This window comes from Rhincodon typus, unplaced genomic scaffold (assembly GCF_021869965.1).
Source record: "Rhincodon typus isolate 14 unplaced genomic scaffold, sRhiTyp1.1 hic_rhity00002419, whole genome shotgun sequence".
Classification (NCBI taxonomy): Eukaryota; Metazoa; Chordata; class Chondrichthyes; order Orectolobiformes; family Rhincodontidae; genus Rhincodon; species Rhincodon typus.
Genome location: NW_025968057.1, coordinates 1 through 18,169, shown reverse-complemented (window position 1 = coordinate 18,169; position 18,169 = coordinate 1). Strand labels below are relative to the sequence as shown.

Here is an 18,169-nt window from a genome sequence, read left to right as displayed (position 1 = left end):
CCAGAACTGTACACAGTACTCCAGCTGTGGTCTAACCAAAGTTTTGTACAGTTCCAACATAACCTCCCTGCTCTTATAATCTATGCCATGGCTGATAAAGGTATTGTCCCATAGGCCTTCTTAATTACCCTATTCATCTGTTCTGACACCTTCAAGCATCTGTAGACCAGCACTCCAAGATCTACTGTTCCTCTGAGCTTCCTAATGTTCTGCCATACATTGGAAGCAGTAACAAGACAAGGTGTAACAAGACAAGACAAAGTGCGTCACCTCACACTTATCAGGGTTATATTCCATCTGCCACTGATCTGTCCATCTGACCAATCGCCTATATGCTGTCAATGCCCAACGTTTGTGTCATCTGCAAATATACTTCCCATCCCTCCCACATGCTCATCTACATTGTTTATATACATCACAAACAGTAGTTATATGTAGATTGGGTAACTTGGGAAATTTAATACTGTATTGATAGTGTGTGCATTTTAGTTTTTGTTATGACATGTATGGAGAAGTGCAATTGTAGTAAGTTTATTGGCTGTCTTGCCTTAGTGACACGGTTTCTACTTGTGTCTTGTATGCATCTGCATCACTCGAAATACCCTGGACTTGAGACCATGGCAAAGGCTATGTTTGGGAAAGAGGGTTGGTTTTAAACGCTCTGGCATCCCATCCCCCGTTCCCTCTTTTGAAGGTCAGACTTACACTGACTGGAATATCCAGGCAACCGAGGAAATCATCGTTTTCTTCCTGTGATCCCGTGGCCCCATTACTTCGAGCCGACTTCACGATCTGTTTGAAGTATCTTTACAATCAGAGTAATAGTCAGCAAAATGGATCAGAACTGAGAAAAGGAATATTAGATGCAGTGTGGTGCAATTAAACTAGGCAGTGCAGGGACGATTCACCAGGATGTTGCCTGGGATGGAGCAGTTTAGCTTTGAAGAGAGGCTGGATAAGCTTAGGAGGTTTCTATTGAGGAGAGAAGGCTTGATTGAGATTCCCTGGATTATGGGAGAACATGGACAGGGTGGATAGAAAGCAGGTGGGGTGAGGGGCACGAAGGGAAAGCTCCTCACTTCCGGTTATCACTGCTATCAGTTATGTGAAAATCAGGAGTTTTCCTTAGCAACAGTAGAGCTGGTATCAATGCTAACATTTACAAAAGAGAGGTAATCTGCAAGACAGAGTTAGAAAGCTAACAGCGCTCGGTTGAATAGAAAGTTCATCTAAACCCAAATTAAACATTTCCTTTTTCATTTAAATGCATCTTTACATTCAGTCATGGCAATTAAACACTGATGTATCTTAGCAAACAAACATTGAGTATAAATTTTAACTAAAGGCAGTAGGAATATTCTGAGCAGGAGAGTTTCCAACATCACATGAAATATTCCTAGGGCAAGGGCAGCATGGGCAAGATACATAGTAAAGCTCCCTTTCCACTATCCCATCAAGCATACTCAGAGCTGATACAGTATGGAATCAATACAGGATAAAGCTTCCTCTACATTATGCCATAAAATGCTCCTATGGCAAGTGTAGGAAAGGTTAGATATGGCCTCAAGCTGCTGTTTTCCTACCCTTGGACAGTTTGATAGGACTTGATCAGCCAATCCACTCAGGTTATTGACTTACCTTCCCATTCCTTTGAATCCACTGATCTGATTTAGATTTTTGCAAGCCTCTACCACTGAGACTTCATCATCATGGTCCCTGTAAAGTGACACAATGACAATGATTAGATAGCCATACTTCTGTACAGTGATACAGACCTCTTGCATGGTGAGTGGGAGTGTACAAATGGCCCTGGCGCTGGATTCACCAGCTGCTGGCTGCTCTGGATTATTGAGAGCCAGGCTGTAGTCTTCAGTTCAAATAGATTAGGGTCAGCTATGGTGTCCCACTTTATCAGATAATTTACACACAAAGATAGGAATTAGGAGCAGGAATAGGACAATGGCCTATTGAACTTGCTCCACCGTTCAATATAGTCAAGGCCAATCTGACTGATGCACATTCCTGACCACCATTGATAAACATTCGCATTTTACTTAGTTAAAATCTATCTAGATCTGCCATAAAAAGGTTTCAAGACTCTGCTTCCACCACCTTTCAATGAAGAGTTCCAAAAACTCATGACCCTCTGAGAAAAGAAACGTCTCTTTGTGTCTGAATTAAATAAGAAACCCCTTATATTTTAAACAGTGACTCCTCATTTTAGATTCTCCCACAACAGCAAACATCACCTCCGCATCCACTGGCCGAGATCCCTCAGGGTCACATGTTTCAATCAAGTCACTGTTTACTCTTCTGAACTTCAATGGATACCAGCCTAGCTTATCCAACTGTTCTTCATAAAATAACCTGCCCATCCCAGATATGGTGTAAATTTCTAAATGGCTTCTAGTGTATTTACATCCTTCCTTAAATAAGGAGACCAATACTCCACACAGTATTTAGGTGTGATCTTAACAATGCTCTATATAACAGAAGCATGACTTCCTTATTTGTCTATTAAATTCCCCTTGAAATAAATAATAATAGTCTATTAACTTTCCTAACTGCTTGCTGTAGCAGTTTATTAACCTTCTGTGACTTGTGCACTAGGACATTTTTATCCGACCGCATGGCAGAGTTCTTCAACCTCTCATGTTTAGATAAATTGCTTTTTTATTCTTCCTGCCAAGATGGACAATTTCCCATTTTTGCACATTATACTACATTTGCCAGATGTTTGCCCACACTTATTTATATCCTTTGTAGCCTATTTATCTCCACTTCATAACTTACTTTCTTACCTATCTTTGTAATATTAACAAAATTAGCAACTATACTTTTGGTCACTTTCATTTATATAAATGGCAAAAAAAATCAGAGCATTCATTACTGATCGATGTGGTGCACCACTTGTTACATTTCGCCAACCAGAAACTGACCCATTCATGCCTTCTCTGTTTCTTGTTAGCTAGTAACTAGCTAATCTATTCCTGTCAATATGTTACCCCTGAAGTTGGAGCTCTTATGTGTAGTATATCCACTGGTTTCCCATATCATACATTACTTCTTCAAAGAACTCCAATAAGTTGTTTAAACATGATTTCCCATTCATAAAACCATGCTGACTGCCTTATTATCTTGAACCTCTTGAAGAACCCTATTGTAAGGGTTTTAATAAGCTAACTTCTGACATCTTTCTTGTGACGTAAATTAAACTGACTGGCCTGTCATTTTCTACTTTCTCTTTCCCTTTTAGAATAAAAGTGTTGTATTTGCTATTTTCTAATCTAGTGAAACATTCCCTGAACCCAGGGAATTTTGGAAACTTCAAACCAATCTCATTAACCATTTATTTTAAAAACCCTTGGATGATGTCCATCAAGATGAGTCAACTCATAGCTCTAACCATTTGGTGAGTATCTCCTCTGGTGACTGCTATTTTCTTCAGTTCCTCCTTCAATTTCATTTCCTGATTTACAGCTACTTCTGGGATGTTACTTGTATCTTCTATAGTAAAAACTGATGGAAGTTACTTGTTTCTTTTTTATGTATCTGTATTTTCTAAATACTCTGTCTTTATATTTCTAACTAGCTTTTTCTCATACTCCAACTTTTCCTCCCCTATTCATCTTTTAGACTTCCTTTATTGTTTTTATATTTTGTCAAATCTTCTGACTTGCCACCCATATTTGCACAATTGAATGCTTTTCTTTAAGCTTGATCCTGCCTTTAACTTTTTTAGTTAACCAGTCCTCCCCTCAGATTTTTTTCTACTTCAATTGAATGTATCTATTCCGTGTTTTCCAAAATATTCTTTTAAATGTCTGCTCATAACTCTGGGCTTATGCATGAAGCATGGTCATATGGGAGAAGGCTAGGACAGCCAATGGTAATGGAAGTTCAGTGTCCTCACTGTGCTCAGTCACTCCTTTCTTGCTCACACATTTTACTTACACAAGGGAAATAATGTAAAAGGGCAAAGAGGGGAAAGACTTCTTGAAATTTGTTCAGGAGAACTTTCTACATCAGGACGTTTCAATGGTGGAGGAGGCATTACTGCATATAGTTCTAGGTGAAGCAAGTAGATCAAGTGTCAGTCGGGGAACATTTAGAGGATAGACACCATAATATCATAAGACTTAGTTAACTTTGTACAAAGGCAAATAGTTAATTGGGGGAGAGCCAATTTCAATAAGGTGAGAATTCATCTGGCTCAGATAAACTGGAATCAGGGACTTAACAGGCAAAATCGTAACTGAAAAACTGGCTGCCTTTAAAAGGGGAGATAGTCCAGGTACAGTTGATGTACATTCCGATAAGGAGGACAGATAAACAAACAAAGCAAGAGTTCCTAGATTATGAAAAACATAATCAAGTCATATCAGAGGCCAGTGAATAATGTAAGTAAAAAAGAAGCTGAAAACAGCAAGTTCAAAGAAGAAGTCAGAAAAGAAGTAAGAGAAGCAAGACAGTGTATGTAAAGAAACTGGCATCTAACTTAAAAGGAAACCTAAGAGTCTGATACAGGCGTGAAACAGAAAATGGATAGTAAAATGAGGGGTGGAATTAGGGAGCAAAAAGGGAAATACACATGGAGGCAAAGGGTATAGGGTATAGCTGAGGTACTAAATGAATACTTTATGTTTGCCTTGAAGATGCAGCTAAAGTATTTGTGAAAGAGGAGGTGGTTCAAGCACAGATTGATTCCATCATCTTACTTCTCTCAAGTGAAAGTCACAAAAGATGACATATGTGAAAAACTTCTATTTTGGCAGGAAATCCATACACAGACCTAAACCTGCTGCTTTTAAAGCAACAATAAAATATATCAAAGGAGAAGCCAATGAAAGCATTACAATGAAAAATATGCAGATTTTTATATTGCATCTTAAAGAGCATATATATCAGAAAACGAAAAGCAAATATTCAAGCATGGTTTGACAATCCACAGATATCATGTCAGAGTTTCAGTTATTTAAACAAAGAATAAACATTTTCTTCATGGAATAACAAGTAGCTGGCAGGTAGTCAAACATCTTATTGTGTTGGGAAACAAATGATTAAGAAAAGTCAATACCTTTGGTATTTCTAATGATGACTGTAAAGATGCTAACAAAATTTTCCAGCTTTTAGAAGACCAGCTTAACTTAACAGAAGAAACAACAAGCTTGAGTTCATGTCATACTAGTGACAGCCAGGTGAAATAATCAACCAGTTTGTAGGCAGCTATCAATACAAAATTGTGGAGTGTGATTTCATTGAAGCTGCTTTGGCTGAAAGGCTTATAGAACTGATTGTCACTTCTATACCATTAAGTACTTCAGAAACTCACTTCTAGGCAAACCTAGAGGATATACCTCAAGAATAACAGAAGCAAGTTTGAAGTCAATGCTGTGGGCTAGTAGCACCTTGCAGTGCTGTAACACAACTACTGCAGCCATCAATGGGGACAGTAAAACATCCAAATCTTGTGTGAAGTGAGTCTTGTCTCAGCCACTAAGACAATGTTCAACATATTACCTCTTTTCCTCACTATCCTCAGTCTAATAGTCTTGCAGAATGCACTGTCCATACAATAAAGTCCATGATAGTCAATTGTAAATTAAAGATTGAAAATTCCTGCATTTTAAGATTTTCAGAAAGCTATATTAAATCTAACATGCTAGTCCTCAAGGCAATGGCTGACCTCTGGTTTTGAACAATGTGAGATTGGGTGTGGAGTAAAATTAATTGGTAACTGATAATAGGACAGACACTAGGTTTTGCGCTGTGTATAATACTACATTGGAAGCAGCTAAAACTGTACAACAGATAGAGGAAGTAGACCTGACTGTTTCACAAGATTTAAAAAAGGCCAAGGCCATAGATTTGGCAAAGGAGTTAAATATGGAATTTCTTGCAAAAGCTAGCAAGGCAAGAGATGATTAATATATTAGCACAAAATTTGGGACCAGTGGAAATACAAGAGGGACTAGGTGCACCAACTGATGCATCATTTGAATTAGCAAGAATTAAATTACAGTTAAAGCAACTTGATGTGGAAAAAGAAATTTAAAAACAGGAGATGAGAGAAAGAGAGAAACCTAGCAACATAGAGATACAGTGAGAGAAATATTAGAGATAGAGGGAGAGAAAGGAACAAAAATTGAAAACAGAAGATGAAAAATGCAATAGTGAATAACAGGGCAGTAACACTTACCAAATATCAAGATGGAGCTGGTCGCTATGAAGATCGTCCAGATCACTGTGGAACAGGGAATATTCAGCAATTCAATATACATTAACAACAAAAGGGCATCAGAAGATATTTCATGACTTCAGAAACACCTAAGCGTTTTACAATGATGTGGAGGTGCCGGTGTTGGACTGGGTTGGACAAGGTCAAAAATCACACAACATCAGGTTTATTTGAAAACACTAGCTTTCGGAGCGTTGTTCCTTCATCGGGGTAGTGAGAGAGGCATCAAGACACAGAATTTATTAGTAAAAGATCAAAAGATCATACGACTGATGCAAATGTATTGAATAAGCCTGAAATGGCTGACTGACGCCCTGCTATTAAATCTTTAATCAGTTAGAAAGGAGATGCAGATTTTGATTGATTAAAATGCAAATCCCAGAATTTCTTTCAAGTCACTGCCCTGAGATAACTGAAGGTTCTTTCAATGTATAGAAGAGGCAACATCTTAGGTCAGACAATGCATTTTAGGTATGATGCCTTGTTTAGAACCTGTCTGTGTTTTAACCTGGAGTCAGATTGGTTTTATTTCCAAAGCAGAAATTTATAAAATGCCCCATTGATTGACTGTGTCTACAAGTTGTGTGCGTTTTGAACAAAATAAAATGTATCTGCAAATGCAGATTCATCCCATAGATTTGTGTGTGTGTCTGCGTGTGCGTGTCTGTCTGTGTGAGGGAGAGAGAGAGAGAGAGAAAGGGAGTGTGTGTGTGTGCATGTGTATGTGTGTTTGAGAGAGAGTGTGTGTGAGTGCAAGGGAGATTGATGAATGGACACCACACAACAATCGCCAGGCAGGGGTGTTCCCTCCCAGTGGCCGAGCACTTCACCGGACAAGGACATGCGGCCTCGGATTTTCGGGTAAGACTTCAAGGCAGACTTCGGGATACACAACAACGCAGAGTCACCGAGCAAAGGCTGATAGCCACGTTTGGTATCCATGAGGATGGCCTCAACTGTGACATTGGGTTCATGTCACACTACAGGTGACCCCACCACACTATACACACACACGCACTCACACATGCACACATACACACACACAGACCCCCTCTCACACACACACACACTCTCTCTCATCCACACACACACACACATTCTCTCTTCTTCTGCACACAAACACACACACACACTCTCACTCACACACACACACACACACACACACACTCTTTCTCACACAACCAAGCACACCGGCGTGGCAAGCATGTCTACAACCTCATCCACAATCCGAGCTACAAATCTTCTTGAAAATTGTTAACTCTGTTTCTACTGCCACAATGCCTTCTGAGTTAATGATGTTGAATAATGGGTAAGTCTTTGCTTGGATACCAATAACTCAGTTGTTCTTCTTTAACTAGAACCATGAAGTTTTTTACATCTACCTGACATCTCAGCAAAAAGATGACACCTCAAAAGTGTCATCCGACTAAATCTGACTATCGCTCCAACAGTGTAGCACTTGATTAGCATACTGCTCCAATAGTACACTGCTTCCCCAATATTGCCCTTCTACAAATGTAGCATTCCCTCCATACTACCCTCTAAAAGTGCAACGTTCCTTCCGTACTAATGCTCTGACACCTCAGTAATTTCATTCCAACAGTGGAGTGATCCCATAGTGCTGCCCCTCTGACAGTACAGCACTCCCTCTAATGTGACCTTCTAATAGTGCATCACGTCCTGACGTCAATCCTTTCAGTAATGGAGCATTCCTCAGTACCATAGGCTTGACAGTGTGGTACTCCCTAAGTACTAACCCTCTGACAGTGTGGTGCTCCCCACAGATAAGGACGGTCTGATAGTGTGGCACTCACCTCCAAGTCCTGGCCCTCTGACAGTGTGGTACTCCCTGAGTCCTGACCCTCTGACAGTGTGGTACTAACCCTCCCCACCCCACCCCCCCCCCCACCCAGTCCTGACCCTCTGACCGTGTGGTACTCCCTGAGTCCTGACCCTCTGACAGTGTGGTACTAATGCCCCCACCCCACCCCCCACCAAGTCCTGACCGTCTGACAGTGTGGTACTCCCCACAGGTTCAATAATAAATTCAACAAAATGTATTGTTGAACTTAGGGGTAGTACCACACTCTCACAAATAATAAGTCCAAGTTTAATAAATTGAATGCAAAAAAATTCTGGAATTAAGAGTCTAACGATGACCATGAATCCAATGTTGATTGTCAGAAAGACCCATCCGACTCACTAATGTTCTTTGGGGATGGAAACTGCCATCTGTACCTGGTCTGGCCGACATGTGACTCCAGACCCACAGCAATGTGGTTGGACTCTTAACAGTTCTCTGGGCAGTAAGTGCTGGCCTAGCTAGCAACACCCTCATCCCAAGAATGAATAAAAAAGGGTACTGAGACTCTGACAGTGTGGTGACAGTGTGGTACTCCTTGAGTACTGACCCTCTGACAGGGTGGTACTCCTTGAGTATTAACCCTCTGAAAGGGTGATAGTCCTGAGTATTGAACTATAGCACTCACTTGTTATTACTCTGTCAATACTGCGGCTGACATGCAGCAATCATAATACTCACAACCTGTGGGTCTCATTCCACACTGGATTCAGAGTGTTTGATTTGACATCTGTGACCTGAATGTACTTGGCAGGAAGTACTTCTCTGAGGCTTGACTTCTTTTCCATTCTGTCCTTTTTTTTCCTAAAGCTGAATTTCCGCTCCTTCTTCTCTTCCGTCTCCCGCATGGTCTGTCCCATCGTGATTCCCAGCATACAGTAGGGATCGCTGAAACCTACACCGACCCACAGAATCAGAGAGTAAATGATTTTTGTGGTCTGCCAATTTGCCAAGTGAACCTACCAGACAATGATTGCCAATCATTCAGCTAAAGGGAGAGTGCAGTGGATGAAGCTGGTGTGAGGTTGATCTGGGATTCTGACTCACAAGCCCACAGATCTTCATGGAGAAGTGGACTGATTGTTTACTGTGCTCAGTCCAGCCACGTTTCCTGACTCTGTATTCTGTGTGATGATAAACAATGGAACACGCAAAGCATTGTTAATGCTGCAAAGTTTTAAACCTTACCCCACCTTCATAGATGCTTTCACCAATGAACGAATAACCTGTTAACAGTCAATGCCTGAGCTAAATACTGCTATGTGGACTGTGCTGGATGGAATTGATCGTGTGTGGGGTGTTAATCAATGAGGAAAAGAAGGCTGGGGTGAAAAGCTGTGTTAATACACTGAGTAATGGTTACATTTACATGGACCCTTTGTTCGATGTTCCTTGTTGTGTAAAAAAAACTGCCATGTCCCCACTTTTGACCTCACACCACCCGATGCGGATATGAAGAATGCCCTGGATGAAAGTTACAACGCCACAAAGACTCTGGAGATGAAATTCCCCAATGCCCTATTCATCGTGGCCGGTGACTTCAACCAAGCCAACCTCAGGAGGGTGCTGCCAAAGTACCACCAACACATCTCCTGTCCCACCACAGGACAAACATCCTGGACCATTGCTACACAACCATCAAAGACACCTACCGCTCCACACCCCACCCTGCACACACTTCGGAAAATCCGACCACAGCGCTGTGTTCCTCCTCCCAGCTTGCAAGCAGAAGCTGAAACAGGAGGATCCTTCACTGAAAGGAATACAATGCTGTTCTGAGGCAACGGAAGAGCATCTCCAGGACTGCTTGGAATCGGTGGACTGATCCAGGACTCAGTGGGAAACCTAGACGAGTATGCCACCACCATCAAGGACTTCATTAGCACGGTCTGTTTACCAAAGAAGTCAATCTGGGTGTTCCCCAACCAGAAACCTTGGATGAGCCAGGAAATTCACTGCCTACTGAATACCAGGCATGCAGCATTCATCGGGATGACCCAGACCTATACAGAAAATCCAGATATGACCTCTGCAAAACCATCAGGGATGACAAGTGGCAGTACCAGACCAAGTTAGAGGCTCAAACCAACCATACAGACTCCCGGAGATAGCAAGAACTGCAGATGCTGGAGTCTGAGATAATACAGTGTGGAGCTGGAGGAACACAGCAGGCCAGGCAGCATCAGAGGTGCAGGAAAGTTGACGTTTTGGGTCAGGACTCTTCTTCAGAAATGGGGAGGGGGAAGGGAGCTCAGAAATAAATACAGGAGGGGTGGGGCTGGGCAAGGTAGGTGGGATGGTGATAGGTGAGTGCAGGTAGGGAGTGGTGGGGATTGGTCAGTGAGGTGGGAGGGGCAGACAGGTGGGAGAGAAGATGGACGGGTTGTGTCAGTTCAAGGAGGCGGGGATGGGAGGGAGGCTTGGACATGGAATGAGGCCAGGGGTGGGGAGATTTTAAAACTGTGAATTCTATGTTCATGCCATCGGGCTGTAGGCTCCCGAGGCAGAATATGAGGTGCTGCTCCTCCAGTTTGCGGGTGGTGTCACTGTGGCACTGGAGGAGGCCCAGGTTGGACATGTCACCCAGGGAGTGGGAGGGGGAATTAAAATTGTTGGCGACCGGAAGGTGATGTCGTTTGTCACGTACAGAGCACAGATGCTCTACAAAACAGTCTCCAAGCCTACACTTGGTCTCACCGATGTACAGGAGGCCACATTGGGAGCAGTGGATACGGTAGACCAAGTTGACGGATCTGCAGGTGAAACCCAGTTGGATATGAAAGTTTTGTTTTAGGCCTTGCATGGAGGTGAGGGAGGGGCGGTGTAGGAGCAGGTGGAGCACTTCTTGCTGTTGCAGGGAAAGATGCCGGGGGTGGTGGGGTTAGTGGGTAGTGTAGAGCAGACGAGGGAGTCACGGAGAGAGCGGTCTCTACGGAAGGCAGATGGGGTGGGGAGGGAAATATCTCTTTGGTCGTGGGGTGGGACTGTAAATGCAGGAGATTGATACGCTGGATGCAGAGGTTGGAGGGGTGATATGTGAGGACAAAGGGGATTCTGTCTTTATTTTTGACAGGGGGAGGGGATGTGAGGGCAGAAGTGCAGAAAATGCAAGAGATGCGGTTGAGAGCATTTTTGATCACCGGGGTGGGGTTGTTACGGTCCTTGAAACCCGCCACCTGTGGCAAGCCCTAAACAACATAACGGGATACAAAATGAACCAGAGCAAGATAATGGACAACGACACATCCTTCCCTGATGCACTCAATGTTTTCTATGCTCAGTTCGAGGAGAATGCCAGTGCCACAGTGTCACCTGCCCTGACAAGCCCTGGACACACCTATTCCATCTGTCACCGCTGCAGACATCAGATTGGTCTTCCTGAGAGTCAACCCAAGGAAAGTGATGTACCCAGACGGTGTCCCCGGCCAAGCACTCAGATCCTGTGCAGACCAGCTGGCAGAGGTATTCACTGACATCTTCAATCTCTCCCTCCTACAAGCCATAGTCCCCACCTGCTTCAAGAAGACCACCATCATGCAATGTGCCTTAATGACTACCATCCAATAGCTTTGACTTCAATTATCATGAAATGCTTCAAGAAGCTGGTCATGGTCCACATCAATTCCAGTCTCCCACCCTGACTCGATCCCCTACAGTTTGCCTACTGACAGCACAGGTCCACAGCGGATGTTACATCCCTGGCCCTGCGCTTGTCCCTGGAACATCTGAACAATAAGAACACCTACATCAGACTCCTGCTCATTGACTACAGCTCCGCCTTCAACACGATTATCACCTCCAGACTGATCTCAAAACTCCGAGACCTCGGTCTCGTCTCTGCCCTCTGCAACTGGATCCTCAGCTTTCTGACCGACAGACTGCAAATCAGTGAAGGTAGACAACTGCACCTCCTCCACAATAACCCTCAACACTGGAGCCCCCCAAGGATGCATTCTCAGCCCCCTACTGTACTCCCTCTACACCCACAACTGTGTGTTGCCAAATTCTGAACATAATCTACAAATTTGCTGATGACATCACCATGGTAGGACAGATATCAAACAACAATGAGGCAGAATACAGAAAGGAGATAGAGGCTTGATGATGTGGTGCAAAGATAACAACCTCTCTCTCAATGTCAGCAAAACTAAAGAACTGATCATTGACTTCAGAAAGAAAGGAGGAGAACACACCCCCATCTACATCAATTGAGCTGAGGTTGAGAGGGTTCCTGAGAGTGACAATAACCGACAAACTGTCCTGGACTTCCCATGTAGATGCAACAACCAAGAAGGCACAATAACACCTCTTCTTCCTCAGGAGGCTCAGGAAATTTGGCATGTCCACAAGGACCCTCACCAACTTCTACAGATGCACCATTGAAAGCATACTGTCCAGGTCCATAACGGCCTGTTATAGCAACTGCTCTGCCCAGGACCGTGAGAAATTACAGAAGGTTGTGTGCACAGCCCAGACCATCACGGAAGCTAAACTTCCATCCATGAACTCCATTTACATGGCTCGCTGCCGCGGAAAGGCTGCCAACATCATCGAAGACCCATCCCACCCCAGTAACTCTCTCCTACAACCTCTTCCATCAGGCAGAAGATACAGAAGCTTGAACACACGCACCAGAAGGTTCAAGAACAGCCTCTTCCCTGCAGTTATCAGACTGATGAATGTACTCTCTAACTTCATATAATGTTGATCTTGCCTAGCGTACACCCTGTGCGATATACCCTATATGCCTCTGTCGAAGTTGTTTTTCACCCTACAATCAGCCTGTATTGCTCATAAACAAAGCTTTTCACTGCACTTAGGTACAAGTGACAGTAAACCAAATCAAATCAAATCAAATCAAACCCATCATTAACCAATACATGGGAATTGTGAAACTTGATCCACATATAAGCTCCTCACTGTACAGACTCAGTATCTCATCCCTCTTGAAGGTTGGTATAGAACTGCAGTAGACGCATGAACATAGAAGACAAGTGCCACTTCACAGAATCATTTCCACACAGGAAAGTTTGGGTTCCTCACCATTGGCATCCTTGGCCAGTAGGTTTCTTGCCTCCACAACGGTCACTTTCAGGGTCCAGGAGGGCACCTGCGGGTGACGTGATGAAAGAAGTATTAGTTGAGTATAGGGTTTAATACTGACCACAGGAAAATGGCAATATCACCTCCCCATTCAACATCTGCCTGAGAGGAAATCAACAGTCAGTGTACAAACCAAACTGTCAATCAAAATAAATTGTGCTTTCCAACAGTTTAATTTGACTGTTATTAAAAGCAGAAGCTAATACTTGTACACAAATGGCCCATCAGTAGGCAGACAACACAGCTAATGTCTAGTGTTGAGAACTTTCCAAAGAGCTATGTAAATGCTATAGGATCCTGCTGCCTATCTGATACTGTTCTGAGATGTTCTCATTACTTAAACATCTTTTTTCATCTAATTTGTATCAATTACCCGGAATTGGGTATATAAAGTTTTCAGATGTTACAAAACAAAGAAATTGAGTAAGCAATGAGGAAGGCAGTCTAGTTTAGATTATAGGAGGATTTGAAAAGATTGTTAAATTGGTCAGAATTATAGGCAATGAAATTTAGTGCAGAGAAGTTTAAAATGCTAGAAGATTGAGGCAAGAAAATAGAGCACCAGAGGATATTGATTTAAGGTGATGAACAAAACAGGCAGAGGCAGCATAAGGAAAAACCTTTTTACACAGCAAGTGGTTAAGATTACCACAGGAGAAGATGGAAGCCAAGTCAGTCACAGAGAGAGTTAGGGAATTACTGACAGACAGAAAATATGCAAGGCTTAGCAAATTGGCAGGGAAACAGGACCAGAACAGAGGGTTCTGATGTTGAGGCACAATGGGCAAATTGGCTTCTTTTGAGCTTAGATTTGTGTAATTCTAGATTTGCATTCGTCCATCTCAGGAAAAGAAAATGAAAAAAAAATTAATATGTGATTTTCTTTACCCTCAACTCCAGAAACTGCAACAAGCAGGCTCATGGAATTAAGCTTCAGCTCTGCCTTTGTACTTGTTTCAAAAGTGTAGACCCATCCAGTGTCCATCACAATCAGACATCCACATTGGGCAATGCACCCTGACAGCCTGGGCATTGGACCTCAAACATCACATCTCAGGCACTGCAGCCTAAAACCCTGGGTATTGCAGCTCATTGCCCCCAGCATCACACCCAAGTCTTACTGAGTGCGCATGCCAACACTCGGGCATCATACTCCTTGGCATCACACATTAACGTGTCACACTTTGGTACAATGAAAAGCAAATTTAATACAGAAAGAAATTCAGTTGTGAATTGGAAGCCTGAACTATATATCAGTTCCAGCTTCCTGCTGTTTGACATGAACAGTTTATAAATCATTGCCTGAACTTCTCTATTGAGTAGGAACCGTAAAGAATAGGACAGGTTTGTGGTCAAAAATAACTAGGTTAGGATAACTGTAACGCACACGTTGGAGCCAAGAACAGCGCTGATCACAAGAGGGGAAGTTGTAAATGGCAAATTGCAAGTCAATGGGTGTAAATTGGACATGCAAATCAGTAGGGGTGGATTTTGGGAAGGTTTAATGGGGTGTAGATCTGGGGTGTAAATTTGCAGGGTATAAATCGAGAGGTCTAATTTGAGGTTGTAGATGAGGTGGGAGTGAATTGGAATGTAAATTTGGGAGTGTAAATCAGGACAGGGGTATAAATTAGGGGTGAAAAACTAGGGATGTAAATTGGGTGTGTAAATTGGGGTTTTTTAAATTGGGTGTGTAAATTGGGGGTGTGTAAATTGTGGGGGGTTGAATTGGGTGTGTAAATTGGGGGGGTTTAAATTGGGGGTGAAGAATTCAGGGGATTAAATCAGAGGGTGTAAACTGCAGAGTGTAAATCCGAGTTCAGTTCAGGGATGTTGGAGTTGAATCAGCAAGGTGTCGATCATGGGTGGTAATTGGGGGGTATAAATCGAGGGATGTAAACTGAGGTGTGTAAATCAGTGTGTAATTCAGGGGTTGTAAATTGGGGAGATGTCATTCAGAGGGTGCAAATCAGTTGGGGGGAGTATAAATCGAGGATGCATATTGTTTTAAACTAGAACCAGCTAGCTTTGCAGCAGACAAACTGGGTTAAGTTCCCGTAGACTTCACAGAACAGGTTTACTGTGGAGTGTTTGGGAAAGGTTTATTGGAAATGTGTTTCCTGATTGCATTGAAGTAGCAGGTTCTCTGTGTCAGCACACCTACAATGTTAAGTTCTAACACTTTGTGACATCTTTACCTTTGCTTCCTTCACTCGGTGCATCACAGCCTCATATTCATTCTCATCAAGCTTGAAGACCTGTAAAATTTAAAATCACATTAGCCTCTCTCACTCTGAATATACTCATGCGGAGCAAAAACCAAAAGAGCTGCGGATGCTGTAAATAAGGAACAAAAACAGAAGTTGCTGGAAAAGCTCAGCAGGTCTGGCAGCATCTGTGAAGAAAAAAATCAGTGTTAACGTTTCGGGTCCGGTGACCCTTCCTCACAGATGCTGCCAGACCTGCTGAGCTTTTCCAGCAAGTTCTGTCTTTGTTACTCTTGTTGAGTGCTGAATCACTTTCCCTTACAGATAGTCACTCTTCAGGTGTAAACCTAGGCGGTCAGCATCTTCAAATACAAGGGGCATCATGATCGTGTACCATTATATATTTCCACTGAGATTGCTGTCCTTTTAAAGGAGTCAGGAGCAGAAACCCTTGCAAGTGTTATCCTACTCCCTGCCCCAAAGGCATAATGCTTCAGAATTGCCAGTCCATTCAATTCAGGAAACATGTTCTTGCAAGAGGATGCTGGATATGTCGGAATATGTGAAAAAGGATGAGTGTGTTGCAAGTTTGAATGATTAGCCCATACACCCCTCGCTCTGTAAACATGGATATGTTGAGCAGGGTTTTCAAATACAGCCTATTTCAGGCCTATTACACTCCCTTAATAGAGAACTCACCGCTACCTAGCAAGAATCTAGCCTTGACTTAGTTAAAAGACAAAGAGAGTTGTTCCCAACATTGAGATAGACCTCACTGGATGTTGTGTGCAATTTTGTCATATTTCTCACCTTAACCCATGTTATTCAGGTCCCTGTAAGATTTTGCCCATGGATTCTGCAGTTGCAGTGCTTCCTGGAACAATCCTGGATTAGTGTGAAATCTGCACATAACTCTGGGGTTACAATGTAAGAGTACCTGTAACTCTGGGTTGTACCTTTCTCTCTGGGGCTACAGTGTGAGATTGCCTGTACTCTTGGTGTTATAATGTAAGATTATCTAACCCCTGAGGTTACAAGTGACACTGTTTTCTTGGCTAGTGTGGGATTGCCTGTGCCTCTACAAATAAATCATGGGACTGTTTGTACTGCTGGCTTATAGTGCAGCACGGTCTGTATCCCTAGGATTACAAAGTGAGATCCTCTGTATTCCTGACATTGCAGTGTGACACCGCCTGTACCACCAGAGTTACAGCATGAAACTGCCCATACTCTAGGACTGTCTGTAACTTGGGGCTTATAATGTGGGATTGTCCATATCCCTGGAGTTACAGTATGGGACTGTTGAATTACCTTCTGCAAATAGCGAAGCATCTCATCTTGGTCTGTGATGTGCATTGTAGAGGGGACACCAGTTCGGTGGATAACTGTGTACAGCACATTCTCACACAGCAACAGCAGCTACGGGGACAGAGACAGCATAATTATTGAGAATATTGTATTGCTGTTGTCCCATTGTCAAATGCCCATACGTCACATCACCCCATTAACAGTAGTCACCAACTAATGCACTCTGGCCGTCAACCCGTCCCTAACGACCATCCCATAACCCCTGGTCATCAGCCACCCCAATTGTTCTTCCTCCCCCTCATCATTCCTTGAAGATGAAGGTGAACGTTACCTCTCCATGTGGTATCTTCAGCTTGTCTTTGTGTCTAGCTGTTTGAAAAGGGAGGGACTCAGTTACATCTCCCAAAGTCTGTGGCAAACAGGAAAATAACACAATTTCATTTCACTTGGAATTCAAACATGCTGTCAGAGATCTGTGGTCTCTGATCACAGACACTTGGGCATTTACCTCAAACATTAATCTCAGCCACTAACCGCAGACACTGGTCACAATGACTGACCACAGATTCTGACCACTGGCTCTGACTCCCAGCATCTTACACAGAAACTCTACACCCCATCACAGTATTGCTGTCACCCTGGGAACAATGTGATCACAGAGAAGCCACGCTGGGTAACTGTGACAGCGGAGGTCCTGCGAGCTGAGATTAGTGAATTGAGACAAGCAGCTGAATGCTTGCCTCAGGTGGTCTGGAGCTATATGAGGAACAATGACAGCAGTGTACCTGTGTATAGTCCAGACGCTGCATATTTTCCTGCTTCTGTTGAATGGCAATCAGTTTTTCAAAAAAATCCCCATCACCTTCTTCTCCAGTCCTGTTGAAGAGAGAAAATTGACTTTTTTAACCTGTCTAAGCAGGAAAGGGCTTCAGCAACATACCACAGCTCAAGGGACCCCAACATAATACACGCTGGTACTGAATACTGACACCCCCTCCCTCATATCAGCACCCTCTCCATATAGACACATCCCCTTCAATATCAACACAGCTCTGCCCATATGGGCACACAGCCCAATATTGACAACCACCCCCACCACAGACACAGCTTCACTCCAGACAAACACCCCCTCAATACCGACACCCCCAAATAGACACAACTCCACTAATATAGCACACACCCCACTCAGGCATGGCCTCCCCTTACTGAATACTGATTGCCCCCCCAATTTAGACACAGACCATTTTTTAGACACAGCACCTCCTCTCGTACTGAAAACTGACTTCCTCCATATCTACACACAGCTCCCACATACTGAATACTAACGCTCCCATGTAGACACAGCCACCCCACATATAGACACTGCCCCAATGTACTTAATACTACTGACAGGCCCCCTCACAGTCATAGCAGCCCCATACTCAATATAACCTAAAGTACTGAATACAGAAC

The 18,169-nt window shown here is 43.2% G+C and overlaps 1 protein-coding gene across 1 annotated transcript; it reads right to left on the bottom strand.

The window, feature by feature from the left end:
- Positions 1 to 627: 627 nt before the first annotated feature.
- Positions 628 to 17,593, bottom strand: LOC109921107 (BAI1-associated protein 3-like; the record flags this gene model as incomplete). The annotated part of the gene is made up of 9 exons (XM_048593164.1): positions 628 to 805; positions 1,639 to 1,716; positions 6,200 to 6,244; positions 8,781 to 8,994; positions 13,143 to 13,209; positions 15,401 to 15,460; positions 16,721 to 16,828; positions 17,049 to 17,126; positions 17,503 to 17,593. Coding segments are annotated over 9 exons (919 nt in total), but the record flags the coding sequence as incomplete, so codon positions are not given.
- Between the last annotated feature and the right edge of the window lie 576 nt (positions 17,594 to 18,169).